We start from the raw sequence: 19635 nt of genomic DNA, 5'->3' as shown, positions 1-19635 counted from the left end.
ACAGGGGTTAGTTTTTATGCCAGAAAAAAACATCAGGAAGACACAGACACACGCAGTGAACACTGTAAAGCATGTTCAAACAAACACATGAGCACACACATGCTTTCGCTGACTGACACACACACATTCTCTCACAGCTTTCCTACTGAGGACACTCACACATAAAACCCCTTACCCTTACCTTGACCTAATTCTAACCCTAAAATCCAGGTCATGAGGATCACACAAAATGTAAGTTTTTTTTGGTCCCAAAAATACACATACATGAAACAACACACACATACATATATTCTTGCACAGCATTCCTACTGAGGACACTCAGACATAAAGCCCCTTACCTAAACCTAATTCTAACCCTAAAAATCAGGTCTTCACCCACCAAAAAGCCCTTTAAAGTTGTGAGGATGGGACAAAATGTCCTCATTTCTTATCTTTTATAAGTTTTTTTTGGTCGTCACACAGATACACAAACACATATTCTCACACAGCATTCCTACTGAGGACACTCAGACATAAATCCCCTTACCTTAACCTAAAGCTAATTATAACCCTAAAAATCCAGGTCTTAACAACCAGCCAAAAAGCCCTTTGAAAGTTGTGAGGATGAGACAAAATGTCCTCATTTCTTATGGTTTATACATCGGTCCTCACAAAGATACACATACAAGAACACACACACGGTGCATGTCGTCCCACCTGCGACATTGTAGCAGCAGCAGCAGCAGCGAGCGAGGATCCATCCACAGCAGCGCCGGCCTCGCTTCATCCTCGCTCACACACGCATCTCATACATTCACTCCCTCACTCATTCACTGAATCACACACATACACACACTCCTCTCTCTCATGCACACACAAACAAACACACACGGCTGCACGTGAAACTTTTAAACCAAAGTCGGACTGAAGTGAACCGCAGGAGCTTCAAGTCCAAACTGCTGAGATTATCACCGCAGAGAGAGGGACAGACAGAGAGAGAGTGAGTGAGAACGAGGAGGAGAAGGAGGAGGAGCCTAACCACACATACACACACACCCTTGTACTGTATTTCTTTTTTCTCAGACACTGAGTTTCTCTCTCTCTCTCTCTCTCTCTCACACACTTCACTTCTCTGGAACAGAAGTCACTTTTAATTATTATGGAAGGCTGAGAGACTAAGGGACTTAAGTTCCATCACTCTGTGTGTGTCTGTGTGTACACCAGCTTCAGTATGTTGTGAGGACAAGTTGTGCTTCAAACTTGTCTTTGTGAGGACATTTTTAGCTGGTCCACACAACTTAAAATGGCTTTTTTAAGGGTTTAAGACTTGGTTTATGGTTAATGTTAGCATTGGGTTTATCTTAAGTTATATTTGTAGCCTCTTTAGGACACGTTTCTGTCGTTAACACTGACCTTGTCAGGACCAGAAGTCCTCTTGAAGACGAAAACCTGGCCCCAATGAGGCAGAACCTCATTTGTGAGGAACTGGTTAAGTTCAGGGTTAGGCATTAACTGGTTATGGTTAAGGTTAAGAGATAAGGCTTTGTTTAGTCTGTTCAAATGAATGGAATTCAATATGTGTGTGTGTGTGTGTGTGTGGTGACAGAGTGAAAATGTGTCTTTTCATGAATCTTGTTTTGTGTCTGTGTTGAAGTATGAGCGTTAGTTCACACAGTTACATAAAAGGCCTGGTCAAAATGTCTCTATTCAAATATGGAAACACTGTTACTGATAAACTATTCTGTCTTCTTAATCCTTCATATAAATATTTGTTGGATATTCTCCTGGACAAGGAACCTCTCCAGTGTCCGATCTTGAAGTCGGTAGTATGTTGGGGGGGTTTCAGTGTTTTTGTTCAAGGACACTTGAGCCGAGATTAGACCTCGAACCATGCAGTCATCCCTAAAGGCCTTCATCTACGTCATGGTGTGACCCACAATATGCACAGTTCTGGGGCTTGTGACTTTAATTTTTATTTGCTTACATCATTTTTGCCAGTATTTATTTGTGGTTAACTGGTTAATCTCTTCTGAGAATTGAGTGGTTTCACTACCGTGCTTAATTTTCTGTGGATCAGTGGCGCAAATGTTGTTATCTTCTGTTTGTTTTTGTATTGTTTAGCATTTAAAAAACAGAGATAGGGTCACTTATTAGTCAGAGTTAAAAAACCTCTCTAAATACTCCCCCAAAAGCTTCATGGTCATCAGAAAAAAAAAGCCACAATGGTCTGACTCAGTAAGAAAAAAGAGCATCTATTAAATCAGGTCAAGGCTCAGCATCTGAATTAGCCATGACCTGCAAATACCCCTGCTCTCTCTGTGTGTGTGTGTGTGTGTGTGTGTGCGTTCCTTGATAAGCACTGCAGCAGCAGGTAAGACAACACACACACATGCACTTAGCCTAGATAAAGTTTGTTCAACAGCTCTTTTCCCCTGCAGTGTCCTATTTTACACACACACACACACACACACACACACACACACACACACACACACACACACACACACACACACACACACACACACACACACACACACACACACACACACACACACACACACACACACACACACACACACACACACACACACACACACACGGTGCACTTGTGACTGATGTTCTACAGCGAGAAGCAGAAGAACAAAATACTTCAGCGGCGATAACTTCGCTCACAACTATAGCAGTGAATACAAGACGTACGCGTCCCGATGATGTCGTGACGTGAGCGAGAACTTTAGCATTTACTCGCTAGACCTTTAGCATACCCTTGCAATAACTTAAGCGTTCCCTCACAAGAACCTTCGAGTTCCCTCGCAAGAACTTTAGCATTCATTCGCTAGAACTTTAGCATACCCTCACAAGAACCTTTGTGTTGCCTCGCAATAACTTTAGCGTTCCCTCAGAAGAACTTTACTGTTCCCTCGCAATAACTTAAGCATTCACTCGCTAGAACTTTAGCATACCCTCACAAGAACCTTTGCGTTGCCTCGCAATAACTTTAGCGTTCCCTCGCAATAACTTAAGCATTCACTCGCTAGAACTTTAGCATACCCTCACAAGAACCTTTGCGTTGCCTCGCAATAACTTTAGCGTTCCCTCGCAAGAATTTTAGCGTTCACTCGCTAGAACTTCAGCATACCCTCGCAAGAACCTTTGCGTTCCCTCGCAAGAATTTTAGCGTTCACTCGCTAGAACTTCAGCATACCCTCGCAAGAACCTTTGCGTTCCCTCGCAAGAACTTCAGCATTCACTCGCAAGAATTTTAGCACTCACTCGCTAGAACTTTAGCATACCCGCGCAAGAACCTTTGCTTTCTCTTGCAAGAACCTTTGCGTTCCCATGCAATAACCTTTGAGTTCCCTTGCAATAACCTTTGAGTTCCCTTGCAAGAACCTTTGAGTTCCCTTGCAAGAACCTTTGAGTTCCCTTGCAAGAACCTTTGCATTTGCTCATAACTTTTGCGCTCCCTCACAATAATTTCCACATTCTCCCACAAGAACCTTTGCCTTTTCTCATAACTTTTCATTCCATCATAATAACTTCTGCGTTCCCTTGTAATAACGTTTGTGTTCCTTCCCTTCCTGGTTCTTCTCCCCCCCAGAGGTCCTCGGTCCTCTGGTACTTGGTCCCCGCGAGTCTTCCGAGACAACGCCAAAGCTATTGTGAATGATGAAGCAGCCACAGGTCTAATGTAGGTGATATAGGGATATTTCTGAGGACACAGCCATGATGTGTAAGCGTAGTTACTGGTTAACGAGACATCTAATGCCTTAGAGAGAGGTTAGTGATTTGAATAATTCAGTATGACATTTAAAGGATGCTTTAATGACTTAAATGGCCCTTGACAGGAAAATGTCCCCCTCCCCTTCTTTGGAGCTTCAGTGTCTTTTACAGTCAGTGAGGAGAGAAGAAAGGACAAGGAGACCTACTTTACAGAGCAGCAGTCACAAGACACACACACACATGCACAGAGGGAACAGGGCACACAGAGGGAGGAGGCTGAATCAAGCCAAAGTTTATATTCACTTTTTGTTAATTAGCAGCGACTCTTTGGGGTTAATTAACAGTTTGTCTTGTTCATTATCAAATGGAGAACACGTTAATTATTACACTCAGCCTCGAGTCGCGTCACGGTCGACACAATGTCTCCCAAAGTCCACATTTATATCATCCAACAATCAAGGCCCTAATGGCAGGACGCAGGTTATTCTGAAAGTCAAATCAAATCAAGTCAAATCAAGAGAAAGTAGTAATTATTCTTAATCAGAGACATTCAACAGTTTTTCTAATCACATTTTAAATTAGGAATTCGCATATATTAAGTCCATATAACAATGTAAAATTAACTATTACCAATGTGTTCTGATTGGACAGAATGATCACCTCAATGTGACCTAATAATGTGCATGTGTTTGTTTATTTCCCTGTGTAGCAGTCACACAGGTTTGATTTGCATATTTCCACGACAACACAATACAACGAGGGCAAAGAAACACAACACAGCTGATCAGGCAAATCAGGTCTGAGTGTGTCTGAAAGACACTACAGTAAAGAGAACACACTACAGTATTCTAAAATGCTAAACCTGTTTCATGATAGATGCTAATGGTAGCAACATGCAGCAAGTTAGCTAAAATAGCCGCTTTAAATGTTATTATGTGTATTACCTTAGTTAAATGACAGCTAGCTGTAGCTGTGTAGCTACATTACCCTGCAGTAGTTTATGGCTGCAGTGACCCAAGATGTTTAGCTAGCATTTCTTTAAATGATTTTAAACATAGGATAAACTTTACTGCTAGCTACAGCTAATTAATTACAGCTAATTACAGCTACAGCTAATTAGCCTCTGCTGCCTTTCCATCTACACTATTTATTTACCTATAGTGATAGTATTTGTTGTTGTTAACGTGGTTGTCCAGTTGCCCAGTCTAATTTTGTGAAAATATTAATGTGACCTCATGGGAAATTAAAGTGTAAATAAATAAAATACAGTTTTTTGAGGACACAATTATCTCTAACTTTGAGATGTGAAGCTGTGAAAGTCGGGTAAATAGTCTGCGGATTCTGCTTGAACTCATATCACAGACATCTTTATGAGGTAAATCAGTGACACAGTATTAATAATCATGATAATAACATTTATGTCCCGTTTAATGACTTGTCAGGACCTGGCATCTGAATTATTTAAGAACTTTGCACTGATTTTACTGTGCTCAAGTTTTTAATCTTGATTATGGTTATGTCGATTAAGATTTTATTGCTTTTGTTTAATTTTGTATGTGTGTTATCGAATGCCAATGAGCTTTTTTATTGACTTTTATTGACTATTTGTGTCGTGAAAAAAGCAATAAACTCGAACTTAAGTTCTGAAAGGCGGTAAATTGTGCGTTAGTAGAAAGTTGAGGACATGCACACAGACCTGGTTTTTAATGTCTCTTTGCAACTGCATGTCCTGGTTCTCTTAATGCCAGTTAAAAATGTGTTTCTCAACATGTAGACGTATTAGATTTCTTTAATATTCAACGTATTCCCCAGAAGCATAACTACACAAGCCACTAAACACCTTCCATTAAGGACGTTCTTCAGTCTGTGAACTTGATAAAGCAGGACAGGTTTCACATACGGGTGTAATGTAGTTTCCACATTCCACCAGTAGAGGTCAATACAGATCAATTTTACTCGAAATGACTCACAAATGAAAATTTTGCTCTTCCCAGTTCAGTCCTGTCACAACTACAACCACAAGGATGACGAGTGGGATTGAAAATAAAGAGATTATGACAGTATATTTGTTAACTTTTCACATTATTTTCCCTACAGAAAGCAGCTTAAATCATCACAGCAGCCGATGGATCTGAAGTCAGACCTACTTTGAAGCACTTTTACTTTTATGCTGAGAAGCAGCTCTGTGTTTGTGTCTGTGGTCACTTTTGTTTAGTTTTTTTTAAAAACCCACACTGAAAATAAGGACCTAAGCTTTTAGTTCAATCATAATTGCATTTTACCAGGTCTGTGTACGACTCACAGCCTGACTAGACTTTTTCTTAAAGACACATGGGAGAGGATATTTTGTTGCTGGCGTAAATCTAAAAAGAGCTTTGAGTAGGTTTGTTTCCCATCCACTTTTTGTTAAACGTGTACGTAAAAATGGTGAATATATCACTTCTCTACGTGTTTGTTGAACAGCAGGGTTGATACCAGAGCATTCATGTTTATATTCTGTACAAACACTGGTGAGTGTTGTTGTTGTTGCAAACTGGAGTTACAGCAATATTCATGTGTGTGTGTGTGTGTGTGTGTCTGTAGCACTGGACGCACAGTATTTAAAATAGGACCAGTTTTATCAGGTCTGATTAAGTACTAGGACTTAGGTAAGGTAGGATAAGAAGAGAGAGAAAATAAACATTAAAAAATGAGTTATTAGGAGAAAGCCATTATTTACAACAGAGAGTGAGTAGAACTCAAAATAAAAGTCAGTGTAATCTCTCGGAAAGAAATGCCACAGGGTTAAATCAGAATACTTTTATTATCCCGAAGGAAATTGTTTAATTTGTTTAAATTATTAGTTTAGAACATCTCTACCTCGACGCAGAAATGTACATAAAGCAAGAGAGAGAACTGCTGCATGTCCTCTAAGCTCAGACCTGGGACTTAAACCAAGACTGAGGCCACTTTTGTGAAGAGTTTGACAGCAAATGTCCTGAATATACAGTTTAATGTCCCACTCTGACACTGAGACATTGCTCTGGATTATCTGATTGCCGCTAATCTGATGAAAGGAGCTCAGTAACGAAAGTGGGGTTTTAATTTACAGTAATGGTAAAGGAGGCAGAAAACAGGAAAGACATCTAAGGCACTGTCGATAAAAATACTTTAGTAACACATGAATATCTTTAAAGTTTACCTTTAAAATACCACTTTATTTTGATTATTTTTCACTACACTGTGCCAAACATGCTGATTCTGACTTTAGTAATGTTTTTTTTTTTAAATGTGATTTTGAGTGGGAAACTTCCTGATCTTGGTTCCTAAACTCTGATGTTCATGTGTCAGATTAAGCAGAATCGTTCCTACCTTTTCCCGAGCCGAAGAAACAGTCCATCTCCACGCTGGAGCGCGAGTGGGACACGCAGAGTGCAGAACTGGGAACCAGACCCTCTTGCGGGGGGCTGCGGTCTGTGGTCCGGACCAGACACCAGCCGGGCCGCTCGCTCGGCCGCTCCAGCAGCTCGACTGTCTGACCTGAGGAGAGCAGAGGACAGATGTTTTCACGTCTGACGACAGAACACTTTATAGTGCAAAGGCGAAAAAGCATGAAGGGGCAGAACCAGAGTGAAGCAGAGAGAGTGTTGACAGGACGGGAGGTTTCTCTCACCTGTGCTGACAGACATCTCCGTGCTGCATCCAGCTGTGAAGTCATGGAGGACGACTGTGAGCTCACAGCCTCCAGAGAGCTGCAAACACAGAGAGAAGACACATTTAACAGTCGGCGTGCGATTACACGACGTAACCATGGCCTCCACTCAACAGGAAGTCGCTCATTTTTTCATTTCTATAATTCCTAAATAAAGAGAAGAAGAAGAACCTGCTGCAAATCCACTTAAATGAAGAAGAGAAACTTGAGCGCGTCTCTCGGCAGACATCTGTGTTGACACACGTCTAACAACAACATTTCCATACAGGAAAGTCATCATGCACGACGCTAATGTACCTGACATGTGTGTGGTTTCTGCTCGGCCCAGTGGGAACGTGAACTGTTTTCAGGTCTCGCTCAGTGACATTAGCAGAGTGAAATTTACCCGAAAGATTTTAGAAAACACACCTCAGCTATTTGCTTTGTAATGTTTGCGCTCTGAACGCGGCCGCGGGCCGACAGAGCGACGGTGTGTGTGGAGACGACTTTTCAACACTAGACCTTAAGTAAAGAGAGAGAGAGGGCGCTGATGGACGCGGTGGGAAGTTTAGTCCAGAAACGTTCTAGTACAAAGTCAAGGTTTGACATAAACCACAACCATTATTTGACTTACAGTTACAGTGTGTAACTTCGAGGGTTGAACAATTAATCGAGATTTGATCAAAAATCACAATACAGGAGGCGCAATATCTGTTGTCAACGTGTCAAAATAAGATTTTTAGATGAATTATTGTATACATCTATACACGTCGTATTCTTTGTTTCTCACAGCACAGGAAATCGTTTTAAATATTAAATGTTATTCTAATGAAAATGAGAATAATGACGTAAAAATGTCCATTCCGTAGATATTGCGAATCTACGGAAGAGTATTAGGGCCACATGTGAAAAAACCTACAAAAACAGCATGAATTCTGACGTAAATCTCAGAATTCTAACTTTTTTCTCACAATTCTGACTCTTTAATCTCACAATTCCGACTTTTTTTTATCTTAGAATTCTGACTTTTTCATTTAATCTCAGAATTCTGACTTTAATCTCATAATTCTGATTTAAATCCAAGAATCCTGATTTAAATCCCGGAATTCTGACTTAAATCCCGGAATTCTGACTTTAATCCCAGAATTCTGATTTGTGTGATGGAGAATGTGCTCTGTCAAGCAAAACTATCAGACCTGACTGAGGGAGCGTTTGTGTGTGTACACCAACACACACAAAGTAGAATTCACCAGGACCAGAAAAAGTAAGGATTATTTTTCATAATTGATGAATCTTTCGTTTATATTCTCAGTTAATGGAGTAGTTGTTTAAAATGTCAGAAAATGTTAATCTGTGTTTACGAAACCTGGAAATGATGTTCGGAAATGTCATGTTTTTGTCCACAAACCAAAATGATCGATTTTCAAATCGATTTCTTTGTTACGTGGAGCAAAGAAACCGAGAAAATATTCACATTTAAGAAGCTGAAAAATCAGAGCGCTTGTTTAAATGACTGAAACAATACAAACACCGCCGCCACACTGCTTTAATTAAGGCACTAAAATTAATAAACTGTATGTAAACACAGACACACGTGTGTGGTTAAACAGGTGTGGACGGTGCAGTTGTTAATATCATCTTTGAGAGTTAATGATTGACACAACGTGATAAGGAGAAAAGTGAAAACGTACGAGCTTCAGCGAATCAGCAAACACTGTTGTTAGTCATAGAACTGCTGAATAAGCTTAAACTAAAGCACAATATGAGCTAAAATCACACGACATATGCGTGAAATTACAGTAGATGAAAGGTCACGACCCAAATTTGACTGATTTTATGTAAATGCTGTGGATACAATGTGTGTTTTTGGAATGAAAAACAATGACAAAACATCCTGTTCTCATGTAACCTGACAATCTGCAAACAAACTGTCAGCTGATCGACTGTTTATATCTGTAACTAACTGCTGTAGTGAAGGCAGAAACTGAGTTACTGCTGTTATCGCAGCTGTATGTGTGTGTGTGTGTGTGTGTTATCATCTGACATCGTGATCGTGTTCTTTTTTTTGGATCGTTGACTGACCGATTGCTGATTGTGTGAATTATAATCCACTCATTCCACTCAAAAGCATTGATTTCAATATCTACAACACAATTATACTCAGCTCGTCAGGTTTTATAACGTCATTTTATAGTTTATTACTCTTTTACTGTGTCATATTAGGTCTGTAAGTGCCGATCTTGTGTCTTAAATTGTTCAGATGTTTGTTTGTTAAATCTAAAAAAAATGATGACAATCATTTTTAGTTTTGATTCTTTAATTACGTGAAATTTTGATTTCAAAATGTCAAAAAAAGTTTGCGTGTCAAAGCCTGAGGATGGTGACTATGGATGTGCAGAGCGCCCAGTCCAGCTCCAGTCTGACTGAACGCATTATCTGGGTGTGTTAGTCTGACTATGCATTTTAAGTCTGGTTTTAGTCAGACTAAAACAAAAATCGATCATTGAAAGGTTTAACCCCTTAACTTATTACAGACGATCACACTTGCATTACCGCAATTACACGGCGGTTTGCGCTGTCGGAAAAAATTCAAGTGGTTTCTGAAAGCTGAGAAGTTGCACGTCGAAGCCAAAGTGTGGTTATTACGGTAATTTCACGCTTGATGTCGTGGGAAGCCGGCGAATCAGCGTTTTTGTCACCAGAGAGGAGAGCGATGGAAAAACTGGTCTGTTTTTGGACATTGGGACAAAAAACTCAAACAAATGTTATTTTAAATATGCGTTATATTTGTTCAACTTTCTAAATTAAATTGCAAAATCTGGTGTTGGTGTACAACCACACTGTTTTTCTTCATTTTAAATTGTTAATGCACTACTTTAACATGCAGTAAATTGTAAATAACTGCCAGATATTGAAAGTTATTCTGGAAAAATGGACAAAAAGGAAAAGTCCAGACAGACATTTTGAGGCTAAGAAAAATAAAATAAAAAAATAAAGTTGTGATATGGAGATTTAAAAAAAAAAAAAAAAAAGACATTAAAATGGATCAATTTCCTTTTCTTCCTCAGCGTTGCCTGCGTCTATTTTCGTTGTCTTGGAAAATGTCAGCTTGTGTGTAAGCAGGCGCTCTACGCCCAGCTAAAGGTCTCCTAGCAACAAGAACCCCTGTTTCTATAAAAGGTACAGGTGATCTTGTACCTGACAGATGGCTGCACGCGCACACACACACACACACACACGCGCAGCCCTGCAGACCCACACAGGTGTTTTCACTTATTCTGGCTGATTACACCTCTGCTCAGGTTGAAGGAGTTGGATTCGTCCTAGAAACAGGAAACCCTGACATCACACCAAACCAGACTTTTAATAATATGTGCTCTATTTCTCAGGTGTGGCTCATTAAAAAAACGAAACAAAAAAAACACTGCTGGGCTGTGTTGCATCACGAGCAGGAAAAACAGCCTTATTAAGAAAATGAAATAAAAGGAGAGACGGCAACGACAGAAAAACACATGACACAGCAGAATCTGGCAGCTCATGACATGTTTCCACTGCCCTTTTTTTGTCCGTTACCAATGACGACGTCATAGTGACGGCAAAGCACGTCCAGGCAGTGGGTGACATTTATATTTTCAGTGAGTTTTGTTCTTTGTACACACACATACTGTGAGTCAGGCCTCTAAAAAACAAGACAGGTCAAAGAAGTGATTGTGAAGCTCATTTCAGGCCCAGCTATATCTACATATAATCTGCAAATGAACAACTAAAACGCTGCTATAATGCTATAACAGAGGTTTTATTTTAATTGTACATGTACGAGTGAAAATGCTCTATATCACCAAGTAAATAACACACAATGAGCAGCTATTTGTCCACAGACTTCATCACAAAATCCACACAGGACTGAGGCAGAAAAGGCTCGGCTGTCAATCAAAAAACTGGCTCCGCCTTTCAGACAGTTGCTTCAATCGTCAGTGTCCGGGCCCCGCCCACTGCTCCACAAAACCTCCCAATAAAACCTATTCTATTCCATAGAGAAACAGTTGAAGCCGAGCTTCAGGTGGTGTTAATGCGGAGGCCGCTACGGGAATACGCAATCACGTAGAAAGACACGTTCCGATCTAAGGTTCTAGCTCACGTTCAGTGTTGAAATGTAAATACAAGCTGAGCTTCGACACAACCGTCCCGCTCGTCCCTGCTCTACTGGTGTATATACACAAACACGCCCTCAGTCGGGTCTGATTTTGAGAGTTTTTGTATAAAAAGTCGCAAAATAGCTACGCACTGCATCGACTATAGCCCATAATGTCCTTCCAGTCCAACGTTTTGTACACTGGTCCCTGATAAATAAAAAAATACATAAAATAAAGTACAAAACATCTGCGTCAATGAAAACCTCACAACTGTGGTGAACGTGAAGGTCTATTTCTTACACAGTGGACATGAATCATGGAGTATTTAAAGCCCTGTAAGACATCTGCTCTCTGCAGATCGGAATTTTCAATGTTTAATATAAATTTACATTAGTTTAAGTGAAAGTAAAATAAACACTGGAACCTTACTCCACGTATTCGTGCGACTAAACACTTTCACGGTCGAGCAGAGGACGGAATTGTTGCCTAAAAACACACATTTACAGCGCGTGAGAGAGAAGCTCCAGCTCCATTTGGAGGGTGTGTTTTGTGCTTTCTGCCATGTGATACTTTTGTGTGTGTGTGTGTGTGTGTGTGCGCACTAACAACACACACAGCAGCTTGTGATGGTCACATGTCAGAGCGGAGGAAAGACTGTGTGAAGCAGAACCAACCGGCTTCACCCCCTGCCTCTGCAGAACCAAACGGAACGTGTGGAGTTCAGGGAGCGTTGCATGTCGTTTCATAAACGAGGACGAGGAAGACGCGGCTCGTACTGTGTCCAAACGGCGGCTTCCTTTTTCATGAAAGGGCTCCGTGATGTCACCAATAAGCTGGAAAACACTGAAACTACAGTTTCCTCGTCAAAAACAACACAAGACTCACTGTCGTGAGCAGAACTAAGTTCATTTACAGTGGAGATTGTGTTTTTTTTAAGATGAACACGTTATGTCCGGACAGATTTTACTCGATTTTACTCGAGTGTAGCAGAATCACTCGTACTGACAGAAAACGGATCCCAGAGTGCGTTTTTCATGTCTCCGACAACGCATACTTTACCGAATACGCAACTTTGGGAAAATGATGATGCAATTTGCAAAGACTGTCAATAAAGTTGGAGAATTATGTCTTTGAAATAGCTTGAAAATAGAAAAGCAAAAGTTGTGACATAACACCGAGTATATCACATAATCACATATCATAATCACATAATCACAATCACATAATATGATTGCGCAAATACTCAGTATATCGCATCATTGCCGTGATATCGTGCTGTGACTTAAATATCGCGATAATATCGCATCATCGTCTAAGTATCGGACCAATATCGGAAGATACTTGAGTTTGAGATATCGATATATCGGAACGCGAAAAAGTAATATCGCGTCAAACTCACACGTTCACTTACTGCTGTATTTTTCACATATAAAGTTCATCTACTAAGTAGTTTCTCTTAAATGTTCCAGTATAACGTTGAATGTGTATATTTGCATATTTTTAAGACATTAAAAGAGAATAAATACCTTCGTTGGCGCTTGAAATACATACTGTGTTAAAGCTATTTGCTAACAAATAGCAGTGTGCACTTAGATTACGTTTGCACAGGTTACAGACGAACTTTTAGACAACTTACATTCATTATTCAGACTTTCCAGTTGTTCTTTCCTGCAAAGATATTTACATTTACAGATATTTACATTTTTCTTTGAGTTTTTAGCTTATTCAGACCAGCGTTTTGAGATTAATTGTTGAAAATGTACAATGTCTCCAACTTGTCACCACTGAAAAAGAATGTTTTTTAGGTCATATTCGCGGCCAAGGACTGAAAATTGTAGATTTTAAGCAAAAACAAAGAGACAAGACACACCGTTGCTGCTGTGGAAATCTATTTGATGGTCAAGGACCACCAACCTCGCCTTCAAAGAATCTCCCTCATATGCTACTAATTTTTGGTTCCAGTGTAAGAAGTGTGCGCCACGTTCTTAAACCGCAGCAATAGAGAAAACTGAGGTTCATGTTCCGTCTCGTGTTTCTCGTCGCAGCTGACTTTTTCAATCAGACTCAAGGAAGACGATCTCAGACCGAGTTGCTTTGAGTAGGTAGGATTTAAATAACTAGATAAACATTTAATAATACTTCACTTTTCAGAGGACAAACATTGCACATCAAAACTCCACGTGAGAACTACAGGATCCGTGTTTGAGGGTAATCCCAACGCCTTAAGGTTTGAAGAGGTTTCAAGAAAGAAGAAGAAACTTGAATAACAACTTCAAACTCGTCAATAAGTGGAAGAAAAACATAATAATTGATCATGACTGGTGCTTCTGTTCTTCACAAGAACATTTACGACGTCATGGTGTTGTTGACCTTTGACGGTTCCGTTTGTGCGTAAAACGTCACCACGTCAACATTAAATATTGCCGTTAAATTTTGTCGTTATTAGCATAGAATTCTTCAAGAATTTGCGTTGCTGAACTCACAGTGACCTGAACTCACAGTGACTTTCACATCAAAAATAAGACACAGGAATAATCTGAGAATCTTCCTTGAGACAAAAGCAAACTCTTGCGTACTAAGTTTAAATAGTAGTTAAATGCAAATACGTCTGTATTTTGGAGAAACTCCTCCCTGTGTCAACAGACTCAGAACGAAGCCTGAAAAACAATATGGTGTCACCTCCTCCCTATCACATGGTTCAACTTGCACTATTCTTTTGGCTAGTAATAAAAATACAATTTACAAATGACAGAAGCTGCAATGTGTTTCATTTACACTGTAAAACTGTTCGTTAAAACTAGTTTTTTCCTCATAAGTCAACATGTCACGATGATTTTCACGTGAACCCCTCCAAATTTATATCACCTCATAAAAACAATTCTGCAAAATGTTCAGATTCAAACATTTGTTTTTCCCTGCACAGAATGTTCAAACACAGCATTTGCAAAGTTTGGCAGAAAAGTGAAATAGCAGAGTTTTTCTGGGAGACCAGACTTATATTTGTGAACCAGGCTGTGGTTTGTGTGTGTTTGGGTTTGTTCTTTTTCTCTCTTTTGCCGTCTGGTTCTGCATCCCTAGTTCAAATCAGAGAGCGGCTACGCTCCACGTGTCTCGTAGACGTCTACAGTGTGTCATGTGACGCACCATAAACACGTGTCTGGTGTTTGTCCTCATGGACACTGCAGAGAGACACATGTCCAGCGTTATACTGAAAATAATCTGCAAATACAGTAGCATAAATAAATAAAAACATACAATTCAAGGACATATATATGAGCTATTGTGTCGGAGCCACAGTGAGGGTGCAGAAGAAGCAATTATGTTTGTTTTCTCAACTCTGCAAAACAAAAAGGAAACAAAAAAAGTGAAATAAACTGCGAGACACTTTAGAAAACCACTCAAACCCACGTTTACTTCACAGACTCCTATAAAAGAGCTAACGACTCAATCACAGACGCTGCGTAGGCGTTAAAGCGACCCCGTCGACTGCTCTGCACACCACCAGGAATTATATAGACGCTGTATATAGAGGATTTAAAGCTGCAGTGTGCAACCTTCGGTGATTTCATTTAAGGAATTCACGCATTTTTGGAGGTACTAAACGTTAGTGAAAATGGACACAAATTGGCACGCAAAAAAAAAAAAATCACAGAGTAAGAGAAATGCATCAAAGTGGTGCAAAATGGTTCAGTAGCACCCCCTAAGGTGAAACCCCAGCAGACAAAGCCAAAACTAAGTTGCACCAAATTTCACCAAACTTGGTGGGAACATGTCACAGCGCAAGACGAACAAAAAAGTCTATTGCGACTATGGCCTCAACCCAACAGGAAGTCAGCCATTTTTTATTTATTTGGTGCCCACTTCGTAATTGAACAAACTGGTGTGCGTTAATATCACACCGTCATAAAAAAAAAAAAACGCATCAATTTATACTAGACACATCAAAAATGAAAAGTTATTAAAAGGCGTCACAGATTTAAAACAGTGTGGCCATGGCAACCATCGGGATTTTGGCAAATTTCGACCATTCTCGACGAAACAGGAAGTTCCCTTTAACTTTGCCATAAATTGATCGATCTACACAAAACTTCACACGTGAGATAAGAGACCCAGCCAGTAAACATCAGCACATGAAAATTCAGTTGATAGCACAGTGCCACCTGCTGGCAGCTACAGGGGCCTGCACAATGCTGCTTCCAGCTTTAATTTGTTATTCTTGTCCTCAGGAACATTTTTATATACTATGTTTTTTAGTCCTCTTTCTCATATATACATATATCTTGCTTTACTTACATTTAACCCTGATGTTTTCTGCAGTCTGGAGGTAACGCAAATTGCTCTCGTCCTTCTTGTTTTTGTAAATCTTCGCTGCATTTCTGTCTTTTAATAAAGTTTTTTTTTTGCCCTAAATTGTTAATAAATCTTCTTTCGGCTCCTCCCTGTAGGGGTCTCCACGTTAAAAATATGGGTAGGAAAATGACAAAAAACGCCAATCAGCTCACGTATAAACTACCTTGTTCTATGAAACTCCTCCACTGTATTCCAGGTGACTCAGTAACACTTATATTATGACGAATGACCAAAAAGCAAATAATAATAAAAAAAAAGCCAGGAAATACAGTCAACGATGATACAGTCACTTCCCCTCCTGAGCTACGATGTTGACTCATCAGACTTTGCGGGACAGCAAATTATGTCACAGAGGAGTTGAACTTTGACCCCTCACGAACACCACTGCTTCACCAGTTCAGTTCAGTCTCATTCAGGTTTGTTTAACTGACTCCGATCAGGTAATCTTTAGTGAACGAGTGCGTGTTTCCGAGACTTTGCGTTTACAGGAATAAGACAAGACGTATTCCAAAATACTGCCATGGGTAACGTTGTCTACATCTGCCCTGGTGCAGTCAAAATATTAAGTTTATTTGTTTGTTTACAACTTTTTTTCCCTCAATCAAAGTGACTCCAATTCACTCACATGGACATTTCTGCAGTCACCGTGGCAACTAATGACCCGCTTCCTGTCCTCACTGTCTGTCCACACACATACATGGATACACACACACCCTGTTTAACCATTAATCTCCCTCATTACACACACACTCAGACAGACACACACACACTCCACCTCCTGCTAGGTAAGTGAAACTCAACAGCACAGTATGATCCGGATTAACATCCAAATCAGTGACCTAGTCTCCAAATTTATCAGATTTACGTTGAGTTAAAAATAAACTTGAACACTTTACGCATGAAAGAAACAGTTAAATTTTGATTTTCAGAGCAGAAGGTTTAACTCAAAAAGTCTGCAATGTGACTTATGTGTGGACGCCGAGTCCAGACGGCAGAGTCTCTGTGATTGAATTAGATCAGGTGACTGTTTGGTCTATAGTGTGATATTTTAGCTGCTCCAGGAGTGAGTGAGTAAGTGAGTGAGTGAGTGAGTGAGTGTAGAGTGTGAGGTGCAGCAGGTCTGTACTCACTCTGCTGCTCTCTTTGAACAGTTTAAAGCTCATCCACTTTGGCATGTCGACCTCGTCCTCGTCTGTCTCTCTCTCTCTCTTTCCCTGTCGCTCTGTCCGTCTTTGACAACTCCCTCATTTGTGTCTTTGCCACACACACAAACACGCCCTCACCCTCTCTCTCCCTCTCTCTCTCTCTCTCTGAGTGTGTGTGTGTGTGTGTAAAAACAAACAGCCATAGCTTTGTGTTTTAATGGGAATGGCACTGTGTGTGTGTGTGTCTGAGCATGTTCACATTTCACCCACTCCCTGGAAGCGACTGCTGCACAAAACCACTTTCAACTGCAACGGTTCCTTGTGTGTGTGTGTGTGTTTAAGTGTGTGTTTTAGTGTGTGTGTGTGTGTGTGTGTGTGTGTGACACCACAGTCATATGACCAGCAGATGGCAACTGTACACTGATTGCATCTGATTCATGAGAACACACACACACGTGCAAACAACTGCTGGACTGCAGTGTGAAAGTGTTAAAAAGTCAAGTTTATAAAACCACTAGTGGTTTCCAAACACTGGGGCGGGGGCCCTCAGATGTGCCACGGGAGATTTTTTTGGGGGTCTTTTTCCTCAAACCTTTAATTAAAATTTGTGTAAAATTACATTTAAACGTGCATCTCTTTTGTTTAAATTGTTAATTTACCACGTCATTATGATCAGAGGCTGTAAATCAGTTGCTACATTAGAGAGAGTTTGACCCTTGACATGATTTATATTGGGATTGGTGTCACGATAGTTGAAAAAGTGGGTTCCCGAAGTTTGGGGAAAAGAGAGTAAATAGTTGTTTGAGATAAAATGTTTATTTTATGGCATTCATGATTTTAAATCAATTATACACTAAACATATATTATTTAATTTCCGCCATTAAACCATGCAAAATTTCACACAATGGTTGAATGGTTTCAACTACAGGTCGAAATGTATGGATTTTTCTATGACTGACGCCAACTTTCAATAATCAGGGCAGTCGATATCCCATAATTGATGCCAATGTTTATTTATTTTTTGGCTAATTTTCTATTTTCTTCCGTCTGATCAAATATAAGTGTTTAATGAGGACAAATAATAACCACGTACTGACCACTGTATATAATTGCAGTGCAGTTTTTAATCAATAAAAATTATGTATAAAGTAAATACTGAATACAAAGAAACGGGTTAACATTTTTGGTTAAGACAATTAAAGATTTATCAAAGTTAATGAAAAAAACGTGTAGTAATTTGTAATAATGGGCCGATTAATATGTTTGCCTGCACCTGATTAATCGCTGTATCCACAAAGGCTCACAATTGTTTAACAAAGGCCCGACCGCGTGTATGCTCAACATCACATTTATTGACATTGTCCAGCCCTACCTTGTTTTTTCCTTGCTTTTTTAATCACATAAATATAATAATTTACTGTTTTTATGTTGTATAAAGTGATAAAATTGAAATATATTGTGGGAATAATAAGAAAAATGGCAAATAATCGGTCTAAAATCAGTGTAGTTTCAGTCATTTAAGTCAAATAGTCTTTTAACTTCTTAAAACAATTAAAACAGAAAAACCCTCTGGTCTGACAGACTCCACTCTGACTACATGAACACTTTTAATGCACTAAAAAACACAGTAAATGTTATTTTTCCAAACACTGATGCAGTTTTAATCCTGCGGGAGCCGCAGTGTTACTGAGTTTTATTGAATCTGCTTCACGGAGAAATGATTTTCGACTCCCACTGAAGGCGGAGGCCCCCAAAAACCCAAAACAAAACAGCGTCTTTGCTCTGACCTGCTCTGAGCTGCTGTGGTGGAGCCGTGAGGGGAAGCCAACACGTCCACCACTGGAATGATAATGTAAAGACCACAGACTTGAACCGCGGCTGAGTCACTGCGCCGACCGACAGGAGGAAACGTCACAGAAACGAGACTTGTTCCACCGAAACGTCACAGAAGTGACTGATACAGTGAGTTTCTGAACGCTGGAGCGTCAGCAGAACATCACAACTTAAGGCGGTACCGTCACCATGACCCTTGACCTTTTCTGATAAACAACAAGGCTGCTATTAAAGGGGACGTCGTACAGACCAAAGTGTTGGTTGGAGAAGTTTGTTTAGCTTTCTTTTAACCAACAAAAGTAGCTCAAAAAAGGAAATGTGACCTATTTTATTTGACATTTGGCTTAATTTAAAAAGTCTTTGTTTTATTATACACATTCTACTGCATGTTTTGAGCACATTAGATGTAACACAACATAGCTGATGTTTGGATGTTTTTTTCCAAATTTGGATTAAAGCTACAGTGTGTAACTTCTATCGCTAAAAACAATGCTAGCGCCGCTAACGGCGAATATAGCCCCGAGCTTTCTGAATAAAACAAATTTAGGTCCCTAACTCCTTAACCTAAATTTCTCTTTCAAAAATGAGTTTTACTTCATTCATGTTTCAGAGAAAGTGAGTTAAGTCCTCCACTTAAAGTTTTCCTTAAATATTAATTTCACCTGACTCATGTTTCAAAGAAGCTAAAGCTGCCCCGCTGTCTCGCTTATACGCTGTGTCTCCACAGACATGAAATTAGTTTAGTTACACACTACAGCTTTAAAACTAAATTTATCATCAATGTTCCAAAACACTATCAAA

The 19635-nt window shown here is 39.8% G+C and overlaps 1 protein-coding gene across 4 annotated transcripts in view; it reads right to left on the bottom strand.

Annotated features, from left to right (window-relative positions):
* kalrna (kalirin RhoGEF kinase a) overlaps positions 1-19635 on the bottom strand; it is a 158018-nt gene that overhangs the window by 36699 nt on the left and 101684 nt on the right. For all 4 annotated transcript variants that reach the window (XM_058612333.1, XM_058612330.1, XM_058612331.1 and 1 more), the window contains exons 39-40: positions 7355-7433; positions 7054-7221 (exon numbers count right to left, since the gene is read on the bottom strand). In XM_058612333.1, coding sequence (XP_058468316.1) covers positions 7054-7221; positions 7355-7433 — 247 coding nt within the window. The remainder of the gene's footprint in view (positions 1-7053; positions 7222-7354; positions 7434-19635) is intronic.

The sequence above is a fragment of the Solea solea genome, chromosome 2 (assembly GCF_958295425.1).
Source record: "Solea solea chromosome 2, fSolSol10.1, whole genome shotgun sequence".
Classification (NCBI taxonomy): Eukaryota; Metazoa; Chordata; class Actinopteri; order Pleuronectiformes; family Soleidae; genus Solea; species Solea solea.
The sequence above is the reverse complement of the archived record's forward strand: the minus strand, read 5'-3'. Positions and strand labels throughout refer to the sequence as shown.